The following is an 18,022-nucleotide window of genomic DNA, read 5'->3' as shown; positions in this document are numbered from 1 at the left end:
GATCTCTTTCAAATGCTATGCATAGAGTTTCGTTCAATACTGATGCAGAATTGAGAGCTTGGTTGGATCAAATTTTCAAGTCGAAATCGGATGATTTCTCCCAACAAGGTATTGAAAATCTTGTTGAACTTTGGGAAGAAGTTGCAAACAACAAGGGTGAATACATTATTGATTAATTAGTTGTTATTTTTTATTAAACCTTTTAAACAATTTAAATTTTTAAAAACCGCGGGAACTTAGTTGCCAACCTCATAAAAAGCACTTGAAATTTAGAGCGAGTTTAAATTAAGGATTTTATTTAAAAACAGAAAAATAAACAATAAAGAAATTATTTTAAATAATTTATTAAATATAAGGGATTTTGTATGAAAAAAGAATACAAAAGCATTACACACACACACACATATTACCAACAAGCTCTAGTGATACCAGAAAGTTGGTTGTAATCAGCTAAATGACGCCACATAATGCGACTTAGACGCCACCGTCTTAGAACACCTCTTGGTCTGGAAGTTAAAACACAACGTTGACGAATTCTCACTATTGAACTGTTCCTTGGAAGAGCAGCTACTTCTTCATCAGCAACTTCCTATGAATTTAGAAAATAATCAAATGAAGAAAATATTTTATACAAACACTTAAAAGATATTAGTGTAGTAATAATTTTCCAAGCCACTGATAATGTCTTTTACTTCTACCTACATGGTTTATTTCTCTGTATGGTTATCAAGTTTGCTTCCCAACCACATAGCTTCAGGTTCAACCTCACTGTGCAGCACTTCAGACAAGTGTCCTCTACTAAAGCTCTGGGTCAATCAAAGCCTTCTGAAAGGATTTGAGACAAACTGAAAGAAGCTTGTCACATCATCATCATCGTTGTTTAACATCTACTTTCCATGCTGGCATGGGTTGGACAGTTTGACTGAGGGCTGGTAAGCCAGAAGGCTGCACCAGGCTCCACTCTGATCTGGCAAAGTTTCTACAGCTGAATGCCCTTCCTAATGCCAACCACCCCAAGAGTGTAATGGGTGCTTTTTACATGCCACTGGCATCAACCACACTTAAATGTTGCTTTTTACAGGCCACTGGCATGGGACCAGTCAGCCAGCACTGGCACTGACCATGCTCGAATGGTGTTTTTCATGTGCCAGCCAGGTGACCATGCTCAAAAGGTGCTTTTTACATGCCACCGGCACTGGCATCAACCACGCTTGAATGGTGCTTTTCATATGCCACTGGCATGAGTGCCAATCAAGCAGAACTGTCATCAGCCACGACAATGACCTCATTTGACTCAACAGGTCTTCGCAAGCGCAGTTTATTTATATAAATATATATATATATGTGCATGTCTTTTCTTGACATGGCATCGTTTGTAAAAAAAAACATGCCTTTAGGGAAATACCACCTTATTTAGAAACAGGTAAGTGATGGTAACGGGGAGGGCATCCAGCTTCAATAAATGCCAGTATGGAAAATGTTCACTTTTCCATACTTGGGTTAAACAGATTTTCTACAACTTGATGTCCTTCCTGTCACCAACACTCACCTGTTTCTAAGCAAGGTAATACTTCCCCATGGCTAGATATGTTTTTCATGAAAGATTGGAAATGAATAACAAGACATGTATGATGGTAGCACTCATTTATAATTATCATGTGCTTCTTTCAGTTTCCATCTACTAAATCCATTCTCAAGGTTTTAGTTGGCCAGGAGTTATAGATGACACTGGCTCAAGGTGGTGTAGTGGGGCTGAACCCAAAACCATATGGTTGGGAAGCAAGCTTCTACAACAGAATCACAGGTGTTAATATTTAAAACATATGGAGTAAAATATCAATTTGCCATTCTAATGGGAAAAGCAGTTACAATTACAAAACATTATTATCATTAATTCAGTTTACCATCCAACTTAACAGAATCTGCAAAAGTTCTTTTGCCTATTCTTATTTCAGGAAGCAAATTCTGCATTAACTCCAATCAAATTTATTTTATTTGTTCATTCTTTATCATATTAAAATACAGCCAGAGAATTTAACCTCCCTTGTCTTTCTAGACCAAAGAGTTGCAAGGTCTACCAGTAAAAATTGTCAAATTGTACAAGTCTCTGATAAGAAGGCATGCCAGACTTTACGCTGTCAAAGAATATCACTCTCATTGAAACTGTCTTTCCTTAATAAAATTGATTTCTGAGATGTTCTCCTTGCTTTAGAAGCAATGTCTTTAGCCTTGAAAAATACCTAGTAATTTTATCAAAGCATTGATCTACAGAAGAGAATATTGCAGTTTTGGCTTCAAAATACACATCTATGATGCTGAAGGCTGTTAAAAGAAATGTACCTTCCTTAATTCCAATTCATCTGAGAGTTTTACAAGTACTACCACTTCTGTTCTGATATGAAATGATGACTGCTTTCTGCACAATGTCATCATAGAGGTTCCCAAATATATCTTCATTCTGTAAATCATACAAAACTTTTTAGATTTGAGCTTGTTATCTAATTATACCATGTAAACATCAGCATACATTTGTAACTGCACAATAAGTCAGTTCAATAAGTTTGAATAATTATCAAAAATTTGTTGAATACACGGAGCATGTAGTGTCCAAGTTGTGCTCAAAATTAAGATACTACCAAGTGTCAGTCTATTCTCAGATTTTTTTAGGTGCCTTCATGCTCAGATTTGAAGATTTTATGATTAACCTAGAAATTTGACAACCCAGTGAACACAAACATATTAGAAAAAATTGACAAAAAGTTTGTGCCTACCTCTCTTAACTGTTATAGAATAAAAATCAGTATATCATGGTTCAGGTATTATCTGTACTAGCTGTTATGCCATCTTTCCCTTCCAATCCCACTAGGCTATTCAAGTTAAATGATTCCTCAACATTCCTACAGGACTTCCTTATTGGCAAAATTTTCATTATGCATTAATGATTTGGTTGCAAATGTTTTCTTATAGTTTCATCCAGCAGAAATTAGTAGTGTAGAAAACCCATAGCACTCAATCATTTGAAAATAATGTTTACATACAACTAATGATATCAATTTCAAATAAAGAAGAAAATCAATACACCTTATAAAAGACAGAGCTAAAGACAGAAAATAATTGGATAAATATTCAAATTTTGTGTTTGCTCTTTTTACCTTATTAATCAGCCATACCTTGATCATGAATTGTTCAGACAAAGGCTCTTATAAGTAATTACACTTGAAAAATGTCCATCTCCTATTTACTTCTGTTAATGTATTTGTGTCAACTAATTCATTTATATTCATACCTTTTCAAAAGTATAACTGCTATGAGATAAATTTCATTGTTAATATATAATTGAAACTTGCAGTGTGCTTTAGCATTGTTTTATTTCTAAAAGGTAAATTAAGTTCATCATCACTTCTAAGTCTGTTTTCCATACTAGCATAAGTTGGGTGCATCTATCTATGTATCTCATCAGTGAAGCTCAATGTTTTCAGTTCTGTCCCAACAGTCTAAGCCTAAACAAGTCTTTAGCATTCAGATTATTGTCAAATGTAATGCTTATTTATCCACATATTTTTGAATTAATTATGCATTATCTCATAGCTTCAAGATTTTGATTATGTAATACTTATTTTCAGAATGATATTGTATGGTAGGTGTGACAGGCTGGATCTGGCCATTTTGAACATAAAACGGGTAGAATATTTGGGCCAGATATAATTGGTTTAAATTCTAGAGGGTTAAGCTTTTATGGTTTACAAATGTGCTACTCATAGCAGATGTACTTTCACTGAATCATCTTGTCACCTATATTGTGACTCTTTTGCCAGGCCCAGCACTAAATTATCAAATCCTTTCTCATCAAAACATCAATCCTCTGAAATTTCCTCTTTGCTTATATTTTCCTGCAACTATCAGCCTGCAGTTATCTTGCTAGTTTTCCTTCCTTGAGATTAAACTATTAAAAAAAAATCCATTCCATGTTGTAGTAAAAGTAGTTTTAGTTTTTTAAAAAATAAACATTAAAAAAAGCCACAGGACAAAGAAACTAGCAGATTATAAACTAAAGCCTTATACTATGAGTACATAAAGCAATATCTTATATCAATGAGTCTATTGTAAGGCTTTCACCCCCAGATGCACATGTTTGTAAAAAATATTTTTCAAATATGTCTTCTATAGTAGCTGAAATAATTTCTGGAGTAAGTGACTTTTCCATCCCTTTTCTTAAAACTGACCATATAAACATAATGCTTTTGTGCACAAGACATTAGTGTACCTTAAATTTTGTAACTAACAAATTTCATAATGTGCAAGCATTTATAAAATACATAAGTACAGGTTGTACTAACTTAGCCTTAGATTTAACTATCTTAAATATTACATTCAATAAAGGCACAGAAACTGAGAAGTTAAGGTACTGTGCCCTTGTCTTGAGTTCAAACACTGGTTTATTTTATGATGTCTTTAGATGAAATATTATTAGTGAGATTGGCTTAATCAGTCTAGCAACAAGGTTCCATTTACTTTCTTCATGGCAGAGTAGGTTAGTAGACTCTGCATTAACAATACACTAATAGCAAACTAAGACGAACACACATAAATGAGTAATCTTTTAAAAATGAAATACTGTATATACTTACTCTTAACTCTTTAGGTAGTATTGTATTTTTACGTATGGCATTGATTCTTAAACGCTCTGTATACTGTTCTTTGATTGTCTGTCTTTTTTTATAATCCTTTAACATTTGCCAATTTGCAAATCTAAATCGAACAGGTTGTGAAAATAATGGCTTCTCTGTTGATGTCAAAACAGGCATGGTCAACTTTGAAGAAAGCTAGAGAATAAATAAATTTTTTAAGTTTACTAATAACAAAAACAATACAAAAATGTGAAGTAAAAACACCAAAGTATTACCAACTTATGATGAAGAGACAAAATATATGGCAGGCTTTTGTAGTGGTTTCTGAACTACAATGGTTCAGGTTCACCTTAGACTAGTTTTGGAGTTCTTTTTTCCCTTGATCATTTCTAATGTTGAGAATGATAAAGGAGTGGCTGTGTAACTCAGGTGGAATAAATACAAGTCTGATACAAGATCAACTCCTCTAATGTCCCCTCTCCTCTCAAAAGATCTTTGTCTTGCAAGTTACTTGGTGACCCTGCCAGCATTGGTGTCATGCAAAAAGCATCCAATACACACTGTAAAGTGGTTGGCATTTGGAAGGGCACCAGCCCTAAAAACCATGCCAAAACTGACCTCGCCTGTGTTTGTGCCACGTAAAAAGCACTGTCCACTCTGCTAGATGGTTGGTATTAAGAAGGGCATCCAGCTGTAAAAACTGTGCCAAATCAGATGCAGAAGTCTGGAGCAGCTCTTGTCAAACTGTTTGACCCTAATTTTTGAAAGATATGTTTCTAGAAACAAAATGTTATTTGATGCATTTAAATATTGGGTCATCCCATAAATAATGTGGTTTTTTTCAATTGCATGAACTAAAAGCTGGAGGGGGACAGGATAAACTACCTGCATCAACTTGCAATGTTCTTCCCATATATATGGGAAGAACATTGAAAATAAAAATTACAAATATTCTTCAGGAAGTAGATGCTGCCTGGCTAGTGGCAGCCATAATAATGAACCAGGAAGAAGACATCACCATTCTCCAGGCCACAGTGGTGGAGGAAGTGAATTGGAAGGGACAATGCTTGAACATGTTGATTCAGGCAGAGGTCCCTGTGCTGGAAGAAATTTCAGAGATAATAAATATCAGTGAAGAGAGACTGATCATCTTCATAAAAGGCAGGAAGCCAAGATATTTTAACTGCGGGTTAAAGGGCCATATAAGGTCCGAATATCAATCCGCAAAAAAATTGCAGAAAGAAAAGGAAGGAGGAACAGCAACAGTGGGGTGTCATCTACATCAGCAGAGACAACACCACTACCATCAAAATCAGAGAAAGAGTGCAATGGTAAAGAAAAAGGAGGGGTGGTCGACTGTTTTTAAAAACAGAAGAAAAAAGACACAGACTGCCCTTACCAAACTGAAAGAAAGAGAGAAAAATGAAAAAGAAAAGGACATTAATTACATGGCCATCAAGGGATCAAATAATAGACTGATTAACTGTTTGGCAGCTATTTCATCTGCCAAACAGGTAGAAAAATGTCATCAAAAGACTTTCTCATCTACAGGATAGGCCGGAAGTATTAAGTCCAAATTTTTTCATGATGTGGGCCCTTTCAGGATGGACTTCTCTCCATATATCTACGAGGGCCTATGTAAAAAAAAAAACCCATGAGAGAAAGAAAAAGAGGAAGAAGGTGAATCCCCTTCGAACCACTGAGTCATGTCAAACATTCATGTAGGTTGTATAAATGTGCGTAGCCTGGTGTCAAGCTGGAAGCAAGGTCACTTCCTTAATGACATCAGGTCGCATAATTTGGATGTTATTGTTGCTACAGAAACCCAGTTAAGGGGGCCAAGAGATCTGCTCCCGCTGTTGGATGGTTACAAGAGTTTTTCCTCTCTGGGCTGTCCTAGCAGAAGTGGGGTGTTGGTCCTATTTAAAAGAAACCGGGGTTCTGAGAAAAAGTTAATTTTTTCAGATCCAGAATATAGGCTGGTCATCATGGATTTGACGTTCAGCCATGGTAAGATTATCAGACTTGTTGCAATTTATGCACCCACAACAACTGGACAAAGAGAATATTTTCGGAATCTGGAGAAGTTTCTTGGTACATCACATTCTTTAATTGTGCTAAGAGACTATAACACAATTTGCGACGCACACGTAGATTATGTTGGCTTGTGTACAGATAGAAAAGATAATTCTTGCTTCCAGGAACTGCTAAGCCGCTTTTAGCTGGCAGATCCATATAGGCTGGAATTTCCGATTGCTCCATTGTGGACATGGTCAAGCAGCAACGGATCTTCCAGGTTATAGAGCATTAATTAGAAAAGCAGATAGAAATATAGCTAGGTGCCCACAGTTTTACCCAGTCAGCTACAGTGATCATAAAATGGTCACCTGTAAGCTTGACATAGATAAGCTATATAATAGAGGTCCTGGCTACTGGAAACTTAATACGTCCCTCTTGGCGATTAAGGAGTATAAAGACTGGATTAAGTTGTTGATTCAGAGGGCATTAACCGGTTCCATTATTAATAATAAATGGTGGTATGCCCTCAAGTGAGCCATTAAATTTGAGTCTGTTAGATATAGCATAGGTTTAGTGGCTAGAGAGGCTAGGAGGGAATCAGCTTTAGTTAAGGATTTAGAAGAAGCAATGAAATTGGCTCTGCAGATCAGGTGAAGGCCAAGAGACTGGCATTAAACCAGCACCCTGAAGCCAAACACATGGGTTGCATTGTCAGGGATAGGCTTCGTGCAGTGGGTTGTGAGGGAATCAAGGCCACAGGATGGGCCCAAGTGGTGGAGGCCCAACATGGTAATGATGCCACAATCCGATCTTTGATGAACCAACTAAGTAAATTGATAGATGAGCCTGAGATGTGTGAGGCTTTTCAGGAACACTATGCCCAGCTTTTCGATGGGGCATCAGACCAGATAGTAGGAGGGACCTAACAGACTTCCGTGCCTATCAGGGCAGGACGCAGAGTACTGCGAAGAGCCGGTCACGCCTGAGGAAGTAATTGAGGCTATGGCAGACTGCGGCATGGGTAAGGCGCCAGGACTGGATGGTCTACCCTATGAGTTGTATAAGAATATGCCAGACTTGTTCGGGCACCGGCTGGCGGATGTATATGTGAACTGGCAGCAGAACGGGTTTATTCCCAGATCTGTGCACCGGAGAGTGGTGATGCTTGGCAGAAAGGACCCGGACAAGGGGGATTCCATTGATAATTTTCAGCCCATCACTCTGCGTTTAGCAGAGTTGAAGATTTTGGCCAAAGTGGTATCGAAAAAATGGGTGTGTTGCAGATGGTCTGATCAGGGAGGCACAGACATGTGCCGTTCCCGGCAGAACCATCCAGGATAATCTCCATCTTATACGGTACACTTTAGAGGGGTTTAATAGGGATTCTGGCAAGGGTGGGGCACTGGTCCATTTAGACCAATCAAAGGCATTTGATAGGGTTGACCATCGCTGCCTGGTGTCCGTTTTGGCATAGTTCGGCCTGGGTCTTGGCTTCCTCAAGTGGCTCATTCAGGTTTATGACAACATCGACTTGGTAATTCGGGTGAATGGCTTCGACAAGAAGCCATTCAACATCAAAATGCTTGGTTCATCAAGGGTGTCCGCTCTCCCCACAATGGCTCAAGCCATTACTGCGAAAATTGAGCGGCATCTCGAGACAGCCAGGTTGTGGAAAGTCAGTTTCAGCTTACATGGATGACATCTCCATCATCGTAACCGAAATGGATCACCTACAGAGGGTAGGCAAAGCCATTAAGGTTTACGAGACAGTGGCAAGAGCAAAAGTTAATTGTGAAAAGTCAGTTGGCTTGCAGCTTGGCACCTGGAGAGGTAAGTTGATGCCTCCTGACAGTGTTGTGGGATGTTGGATGGAGGGTCCGATTAAGTTGCTAGGAGTTTTGTTCGGAGCAGACCTCCAAATAAAGAACTGGGCCAAGGTATCAAGCAGGGTGATCCACATAATCAAGACCTGGTCTTGGCGGTGGCTATCCCTGAAAGGGAGGGCAGAGGTAGCCAATGTGTTCATCGCATAGGTCATCACTTACCACTTGTCGTTCCTTGCCCTGATTTGTGGTTGATCAAGCTGGAAAGACAGCACTTCCACTTCTTGTGGAAGGGCTTGAAACCACTTGTGAGACGCTCTATTTACTGCCAACAACTGTTAATGGGTGGGCTAGGGATGCCTTGGCTGTTGATGTACTGAGGTTGAGGCATCTGTGGCTCTACATGGATGGTGAACGGGTGTGGTTCCCGCTGGCGAAACGTTTCCCAAATTCACCAGTCTTGGTGATTGGGAAACCTGGTTCTATTGAAGATGGGTACATGGTTTATGGAGTGTCGCAAGGCTCTCCTGCTATTCCGTCACTTGGGCAATGCCTGCAGTGGAGGTTCCACCGCATTCTTTTATAGAGGGCTGGTAGAGGCAGAATGTGATGATACCTTAGGGGAAACCCTAGGTCTTGACGATAATAAGCTGGCCAGTTTGTTCTGAAGACCATGGACAACTTTCAGAAGTCTCTGGCATGGCAGTGTTACTGAGGAGCCTTACCTGTTCGGGACAAGCTCACAAGGCATGGTGGCCACGGCCCTTTGGCCTGTCCAAGATGTGAGTGAGATAGGGAAACCATCCTGAATGCTATTGTTCTGAGGTGTCAAACGTGTGGGTTTATGCTGAACAACCATTGTCAAGTGCAAGAAGAGTACAAATATCGACTGAGTCTAAAGTAAAAATTGACCCGCCTGATTTCCTTTCGCAAGAAGGTAAAAATTGTTTTCTCATTGTAGTAGCAATTGTGAGAGAGGTGATTTGGAAGACAAGGCTGAAAGGGTTAAAGTCAGGCACCTTCATCTCTGCCCCTGAATTGGTGAATTACTTCATCTTTTTACCTTAAAAGGAAAATAGGGCTAGAGAGAAAATGTTTGAAAATCGATGGAAGAATGTAGCACAGATGTTGCTTGTGAATGTAACCTCATGAATGCGACACAGGATGTATCTCAGGTATCAGTGGCGAGGTGGGGCTCGTGGGGTCCAAATTAAACCTGCCTCCCCATTCCATCCGTAATGTCTTCCAGTCTGTCCTAGCATTCGATTTCTTAATATTTTCTTATTTTGTGAATTTTCAGCCCCATATTTATGTTATAACCATTCATTCATCTGACCCCAAATCAGATTGTGTTGTCCTTTCTATGTTGTCCCCTTGTGGGAAATTAAAAAAATCAATTTATTCTCAGTGCAAGTTTTGAAGAGTGCAGTTCAATTTTAACAGTTATTTTTTCAAAGCTATAATGTAAGTGACAAAGGAGCATATTCAGCTTTATGAGTTCAATAAGGCAACAACACAATGGAAAGTGTGAGGAATATTAATACAGTATATGGGGATCAGACAATAAGCATGAACCAGTGTCAACGGTGGTTCTAGAAATCCCAAGCCAGACACTACAGCCTAGGAGGCGAGCCTCATCCTAGAAGATATGTAGAGCTAGTCGAGGATGTCCTATATGTCCTGGTGGAACAAAATCCCCTCGTAACTGTTCAGAAACTAGCAGAGAAGCTTGGATTTAGTCATTCAACCATTCATCGACACCAGCACTAGAAGAAAAACAACCATCTTTGGTTTCAAGATGAAAGGTGTTCTTCCATCAGGATGATGCTCGATCACATACCGCGAGGGTGACATTCCAAAGGCTGGAGCAGTCTGAATGGGAAACGATGCCCCACCCACTATATTCACCCGACATTGCCTCATCTGATTATCATTTATTCAGCAGTTTTCAATATCATTTGGACAGAAAAAAATATGAATTCTTTAGATGAGGTCAGAACAGTACTGGAGGAGTATTTGTCATCACCAGCAATTGGATTTTGGAAGAGGGGCCTTGCAAGTCTACCAGATAGATGGAAGAGCATTGTAGTATATCCCTAAAATTTCAGATATCACAGAAAAGATTCTTTTTATGAAAATGAAAATGGAAAAATATGATATGCCCATGTATTGATTTTGGTGTTTTCTGAAATTTTGAAAATGTCACATGCACATAACAGACCTGGGGTTCCTTTTAACAGCTTAGCAATAGTATGCTCATCCATTAGTAGCTATCAATTGTAAGTCAAAAGCCAGCAGCCTTTTGTGGGTTTATGAAAGCTGTCATTGTTACCTTTCCAATCATTATTAGTTTAGAATACATTTTCCAATGTTATCATGCTTGAGATGAACATACCGTACACTGTTTTTCCATGTAGCTGGAACTTAAATGACATGGTCTGTAAGGTGAAATATGTAAAGTCCAATCTAAGAGTCTTAATCAGGAATTTTTTAGGCAATCACTCGTCAGCAGTGGTGGTGAAAGCATAGTAGCCAGAGTAAAACTGAGTGGAAAAATTTAAGAGAAATATTACCACTGGTACTGAATGAAATGCAGATCATAGAATACTTGTGTCAATGCTGCATGATAATGAGACAAGAGCATGTGCAGCAAAATGATGTGTAATATGATAAGTTTGAATGGATCACAGGTGTACTAAAAACAAAACTGGGCACCAAAGGAATCAGTCGCAGTGTGCAAGAGAAGACTGAGATAGTGTGGATATATGATGAGTATAAGAGTGACAGGTGAAAAGGCGTCAAAGGATATAAGTGGTATAAGCTTAGAACTGAACTAAATGTATTACAGTGTTTAACTGTATTTCTCTCAATTCCAAGTTCAAATTTAACCTTTAGTCTTTTGGTAATTAATAAAATAAGTGCCAGTATTACACTGATGACAATTTAGTCATATTCTTGTTCCTTTCACAGATTAGACTTAAGTTTTGTTAAATGGAAACAATTCAGCTTTGTGCCACTTAGAAGAAAAAAAAAAAAGAAAAAAAAAACCAGAGACAAATTGTTGTAAGGCTGTTCAAGTTCAATGTTGTGTCATGCTGTTGGATGATTATAACTGTTTACCATACAACAATAGTAAAAGAAAGGGTCCTAGTGAGAAAAAAATACCCATTCTTAAAAATGATATGAGAGTGAGGTAAAATAATTCTACTGAACTGTTTATATTATATCAAGAATTCAAACTTTACTATATATACCACATTTATAAAATTGTGTCTATGGACAAAGCTTGCTTCAGTTTGCAAGCTTGTCAGCGGGTTCCCCAAGGACTGAAACAGTAGCCATTTTAAAAACTCTTACATGCAAAAGTTGCTTTTAAGATTATTTACTACATTTTAACGGTCTTCAAAACTGATGAACTATTTTATATTTAAATGTGAGAGAGTTTTATTTTTACAGCAACTCACTTCCAGAACTTGAGAAGAAATTTCAGGTACGGAAGCAAGGTCTGGAATCAAAGAGCCTTAGGGTTATTCTAGCAAAAGTTAAAGTCTTAGTAAGTCAGAAAGCTGACAAATCACAAATTCCTTCAGGTAGATGGCCCAGCTCAATCTGTAGAAAAAGCATAGGTAGAAACTCCATAAGATGTACCTGGTGTAAGCTATGGACACATAAGAGGTGCAGCAATATCAGAGGAAGGTTAACAAGGAAAATAGTTTTTGTGTGGAAGGTGTGCAGGTACAATAAACACTAAAAATGTACAGAAAATAGACTCCATCAAATGCCAGGGGAAAAGCTAAAGGTAGCTGATAACTTCTGTTATCTAGGTGACCAAATCAGTTGTGGAGGTGGATGCTCCAAGAGCATACCTGCTAGAATAAGAATAGGCTGGGCAAAGTTCAGTGCTCCTACCTTTGTTGGTAAAGGGCCTCTCCCTCAGAGTGAAAAGATTATGATGCCTGTGTGAACAGCCATGCTATACAGCAGTGAAACATGAGCTGTGACCACAAAAAACATGCATAAGCTTGAAAGTGATGAAGCTAGTATGCAATATCAGTGTGCATGCACAACAGTGTGAGAGTCTTGAGAGAAAAGTTGGGCATAACAGGCATCAGATGTGTGCAAGAGAGACAACTGTGCTGGTATGGTCATGTGATGCACATGGACAAGGACAGCTATGTAAAAATGTGCTGATTTCTAACTGTGGAGGGAACCTGTGGAAGAGGTAGACCCAGGAAGACATGGGACGAGGTGGTCAAGCATAATCTTTGAACACTAGGCCTCACAGAGGCGATAAGTGACTGAGGACTTTGGTGATATGCTGTGCTTGGGAAGACTTGTCAAGCCAAGAGAAACTGTAGTCATGGCCAATGTTGGTGTTACATAAAAAGATCCCTTCGAAGATTGAGCCTCATGGAAGCAATGACAAGTAACTGAGACCTTTGGCAATTGAGAAGACTCATCAAGCCTAGTGAAACTGTACTTGTGGCTGATGCCAGTGTCAAAAGGACCCATTACACTCTTGGAGAGGTTGGCATTAGGAAGGGCATCCAGCCATAGAAACCATGCCAAATTAGACTGGAACCTGGTGCAGCTCCAGTGAAACTGTCTAACTTATACCAGCATGATAAAGGTCAACATTGTCTTTCATCCTTTTGGATTGATTCAATTAACTTCACATCTTATTTTTGTGACAGTGAGCCAATATTTACAAATTATTTCTTGTGTAAGCACAATATTTCGTAAGCAATGTGAAAACCTTACAAATAAAACTGAAATCAGATAGTGGGTTCAACTCAGAGCTTACTTCTACTATATGGTATTTGCCTTTAACCTTAAAAGCATTTCATACCAACTCTATTGGACCAATTAGCATTGGTAAATTGCTGAGACCAATGCAATTGACACAATAATTCCTAGGTCTGTTTGTAATTCCAAACAACCAACCAGAGTAAAAGTGGAGCAATTCCTTGCATATGCAAGAAACCTTTTCAATTATAATTCATCACATTTAGATCTTAAAATATTTTGATGATATTATCTCTGGAAATATTTTCCAATTCTTTTAGAAGTTATCCAATCTACTCACTACCTATATATTCTTGTCACCATCTTGATTATATTTTCTCTTTTTTGCCATGTGTGTGTGTGAGAGAGATCTAAGGCATACTAGCAAGATTTTCAAATCTTTTTGATTTATAGAGAACATGTAATTTAAAACATCAACTCCACTAACTTACCATATTGCAAAAGTATCTCGAAATTTATTATCATTACATATATATATATTACAATGTAACATTATTTTCCTGCATACAAATATGATCCTAGAGACTATACAGTCACATTTTCTGCGTCTTCAAATTTCAGGGACTCCAGCACCATTCAAGTGTAGTCAGTGCCGCTTGACTGGCTCTTGTGCTGGTGACATGTAAAAAGCACCATTTGAGCGTGGCCGATGCCAGTACTGTCTAACTGGCCCTCGTGCCGGTGGCACGTAAAAAGCACCCAATATACTCTCGGAGTTGTTGGTGTTAGGGAGGGCATCCAGCTGTAGAAACATTGCCAGATTAGATTGGAGCCTGGTGCAGCCTTCTGGCTTGCCACCCCTCAGTCAAACCACCCAACCCATGCCAGCATGGAAAGAGGACGTTAAACGACGATGATGATGATTCCCCCAGTGTTACACTGTCAGAATACACTTTGTTCTTCAGATTGTCACAAAATAATTCAAGCAAGTCTTTTACTAAATTTCAGATGTAAACTTCTTATCAAATATTTTTATATGGTATTGTTCTTGTATCCATCTATCTTCTTTTATTGACAGGTTTCTTTTGATTTGACCATCACCTCCCACCCATCTTTATACAGTAAAGCAAGGAGACAAAAGTTATGATACTGAAGGGTGGGGCATTATTAAAAAGGATTAAGCAATTTGTGTTTTGAGGGTCTGGTGGATGACATATGTCAAGTACACTGGCCAATAATCAGAAAGGGAGTACTACAACTTTTCATCTTATAAGTAAAACAAAATTAGTGGTCTGAAGAAAGGAGCTATGCGGTAAGATCAGAGGAGTTAATATTCTCAAATAGTTGCAAACTGATAGCTGCAAGAAGAAAAAGGACAAAGAGGGATTCAGGGTGTTGATGGCCTGGGGAGAAAGACTAAGCGTAGTGGCAGATGTGGTGGACAATATGTTGTAGAAATCACTGCAATGGGGTGGTAAAGAAAGAAGACAGCACATAAGTGAGCCTGAGAATGGAGTTTGTTGGTGAGGAACAAGACTATAAGCGAAGAAAAGCAACCCAGCTGATTAGCATCAACCGGGTTGTTTTCCTTTGGATACGGTCCAAGTATTTGCTCCAACTCTTCATGTTGAAATGCCACAGTGGCATTTAATCTACCACCCAGTCTAATATCACCTTGGGTACCTTTAGCAGTCTATTCTATAAGTATTTGTGCCAGGTCCCTAATTTGAAGGAAACTTTTCTCCCTCCGAGAAGTCTAAAAGGCCCTATAATGGGTCATAGTCACTGTACTTCTCTGCGTAGCAACAGCACTGTCCTAGATATGACAGTAGTACATCTTTGCAGACCCCCAAATTACTTGGCAAAATATACTTTGTGAAGGATCCCACAAAGGGAAATAAGTACCCAAAGAACTAATGATTTGATCCTCAAACAACTGTCATTTAAATTAAAGCTCGACTAGAATGTCGAATATATTTAGCTTAAAATCAAACACATTTTATCGTGATGTAAGTACTATAGATTAAGTAACAAGCCAAACAGAGAACCAAATTTGTGATAAGAGTTGATTCCATTATATCAAACCGGTGAATTCCAAATGTAGACAATAGCCAAATTTTCTCTGTTATAATTCTTTCTGAGTTGTATGCAATAGATAGATATGCACAAAAAGTTTGCTTTAATTACTAAACACACTCCAGTTTAATGTGTCCTTTACATGTAATTATTAATTTCCCAAAGAATTGTAATGAAATGTTCTGCAACCTTGAATGTGTTACTTTTGAAGACTAACGAATTAAAAGATTGAGAACGTCCAAATTTTGAAATTCAATCGAATGCTCGGTATTTGTCAGAGCAAGGATTTTATAAAACTATATTAAGATATGAGTCAATAAAATGTAGAATAATAATACCTAAAATTCTAAACTAAAATAACTATATATGACAGCTGTTAAGAGAGTTCCACGTTCTTTGGTAAATGAATGGTGCATTAAACTCAGCATACACGACTTCAGTAGTGACGTCTTAATTCGGCGAGAAATTTCCTTCAAACACAATTTTTATCTAAATGCAGTTAATAAAACTTCAATAAACTTTACAGATATGAAGTCTCCAAGAAAACAAAAGTACACATTTCACTTAAAGAATAAAAAGATATTCAAATATTTACGGAGGGGTCTGGGACTCACCATAATTAAAATATATCACACTAATACTACTAATTCATACGTCGCGTATGAAAATCAATATGTTCGATTGTAATTTCTAAAAAAATTAACGGTTTTTCAGAAATATTAGATTCGATATTTCTATAAAATTCAAATTCCATAAGAATCAAGCAACAGTTTCACGAATAATATATAACAGTAAAGGTAAACAGTTTATAACAGGTAGAAACTTGAAGAACTGCTCCTGACCCCCCCCCCCCCACTACCTCTCCGTAAAAGAAACAGTTTGCAAGTGAAAGGTGACTAAAATATGGAACATTTCTTGGCAGCAAAATCATAAAAACCCAAACTAAAGTTGAGAGGAAGTTAGCTGTTCAATATGAAGTGAGAATTTAAACACATTGGGCTTAAGAAATTAAGGACTAAATAAAAAAATTAAATGTGTCTCTATATACCAAATGAGAAAATAGATGGTTGACATAAATTAGACATTAGCTTCAACTTCAATGAAGAATAATCATCAGCCGGTGATATTAAAAGCTCTCGTTCGTCATATATATTGAAAAACATTCTTTTTTAATTATCAGTACTATTAGAACTATCACGTCACCTAAGACTGGGACTTAGAAATTACTAATAGCATCCATTAGTCTTTTGCTGTCGAAGTATGTACAATAAAACTTGAAAAGATTACACGAATATTATATTCTGATGGACACTTGAAATAAAAGAACCAACAATAGGAATTGGCTGAATAAATAACTACAATTAAGAATATTGCGTCATGGAAGAGACAACTCCAGGAATTATCTAAGCACAAGCAAGAGGGGAAGAATATTAGTAAAACTGACTAAAAGGTAATTAGACTGAAAGTTAGTGTTAACCAAGCTTTTGTAACTGTTAGAAAAAAAATTCACATGCAATTCACGAAGCCAAGCATAGTGTCAATTTTAGAACCTCAATGTGGTCACTCGACTTTATAGCACCAAATTTACCCCCAAATTACACCCCTACTATCTAAAAAAAAAATGAAGCACAACAGATAATGTCGTCCTATATAGTCCGAAATTAGGACAGGTTGGTCACAATTAGAACGTCTTTGACTATGCTTATTTGGTTTGGCTGGGCAATAAAGCTATAGGTTTTCACATAATACGTAAATTGCAATATAAAGATTATCTTTTAAGGATTGGCCAGGTTTGATAACTTGTTTGAAAAGAAACTACGTGGGTGACTCAACTTCCCAAAGAAATATTCTGAATAACTAGACCGATTAGGGGATATATTAAACATTTCTTGTAATCGTGTAATATAAATTCCAACAATTTTTTTATTACCTCCGGAAATTTATTTACAATTCAATAAGTGTTAGATATGAAAATAAAGACGCATCATTGCAAATGAAACATTTAATAGTCCTAGATTTTGTTCTTATAGTATTACAGGAAACCTTCCAGTATAACAAGGCCTGCTGTCATTAGTGTTGTATATAAATATAAACTCATTGCTACAATTATATTGCAGCTTTTGGTCTTTTTAATCGTTAATACATCAACTTTAAAATAAAAGAAATACACCCTAGATATTTATTGTTGAAGGTCATTAATTTATGAGCAATTATGCTAACAGTATAAACCTTTAATTTAGATGGATGATATATCACTCACAAAATTACGAGTATATTTCTTTTTTGTAATAATGTGGAACAGGTTATATTTTTTTATGAATAAAGTAGGATTTCGGCGAGTTAAATTTAAACAGGTTTAACATAATGTCCACTAAACCACCGATAATAAGTATTTGGTTATCCTTAATATTAGCAAGAAGTTTTTTTTTTTACAAACAGCAACCTCAGAAAAGCTTAGGGTAAACTACAAAATTTTAACGACTTCTTCAGCAATCGAAATAAATATTTAAACTAAAATTAGGTAGGAAATATTTTATTACGAAACTTTGCTTACCCCATAACCACAAATTCTGGCAGACAGACAATTTATTCCAATTTTAAGAGATGCCATCTTGAATACATGAAAAGAAAGTCCATGTAGAATTTCAGTAGATAAACAATTTTCAATTGTCAAGTCAAATACAAAAAAATAATAGCTTCAAAAAATGTTTAATACTTAATTTTAAATAT

At 37.3% G+C, this 18,022-nt stretch overlaps 1 protein-coding gene across 1 annotated transcript; it reads right to left on the bottom strand.

Annotated features, from left to right (window-relative positions):
• Nucleotides 1-326: 326 nt before the first annotated feature.
• On the bottom strand, nucleotides 327-18,001 carry LOC115209174 (28S ribosomal protein S14, mitochondrial). Its single transcript, XM_029777409.1, has 3 exons — nucleotides 17,847-18,001; nucleotides 4,629-4,823; nucleotides 327-589 (listed from the first exon to the last, which is right to left on the bottom strand). The coding sequence occupies exons 1-3, from the start codon at nucleotides 17,901-17,903 to the stop codon at nucleotides 407-409; spliced, it is 435 nt and encodes a 144-aa protein (XP_029633269.1). The 5' UTR covers nucleotides 17,904-18,001; the 3' UTR covers nucleotides 327-406.
• Nucleotides 18,002-18,022: the final 21 nt, after the last annotated feature.

This window comes from Octopus sinensis, linkage group LG3 (assembly GCF_006345805.1).
Source record: "Octopus sinensis linkage group LG3, ASM634580v1, whole genome shotgun sequence".
Classification (NCBI taxonomy): domain Eukaryota; kingdom Metazoa; phylum Mollusca; class Cephalopoda; order Octopoda; family Octopodidae; genus Octopus; species Octopus sinensis.
Note: the sequence above shows the minus strand (reverse complement) of the source record. Positions and strands in the feature narration are given on the sequence as shown.

What these genes read in the sequence shown, in the direction of transcription:
- LOC115209174 (XM_029777409.1), bottom strand. Translation starts at nt 17,903, where the DNA reads ATGGCATCTCTTAAAATTGGAATAAATTGTCTGTCTGCCAGAATTTGT. An exon ending in CCAGAATTTGTGGTTATGGG is followed by an intron (nt 4,824 to 17,846) that starts GTAAGCAAAGTT and finishes TTTATTCTCTAG; the next exon opens with CTTTCTTCAAAGTTGACCAT. An exon ending in TACTACCTAAAGAGTTAAGA is followed by an intron (nt 590 to 4,628) that starts GTAAGTATATAC and finishes CTAAATTCATAG; the next exon opens with GAAGTTGCTGATGAAGAAGT.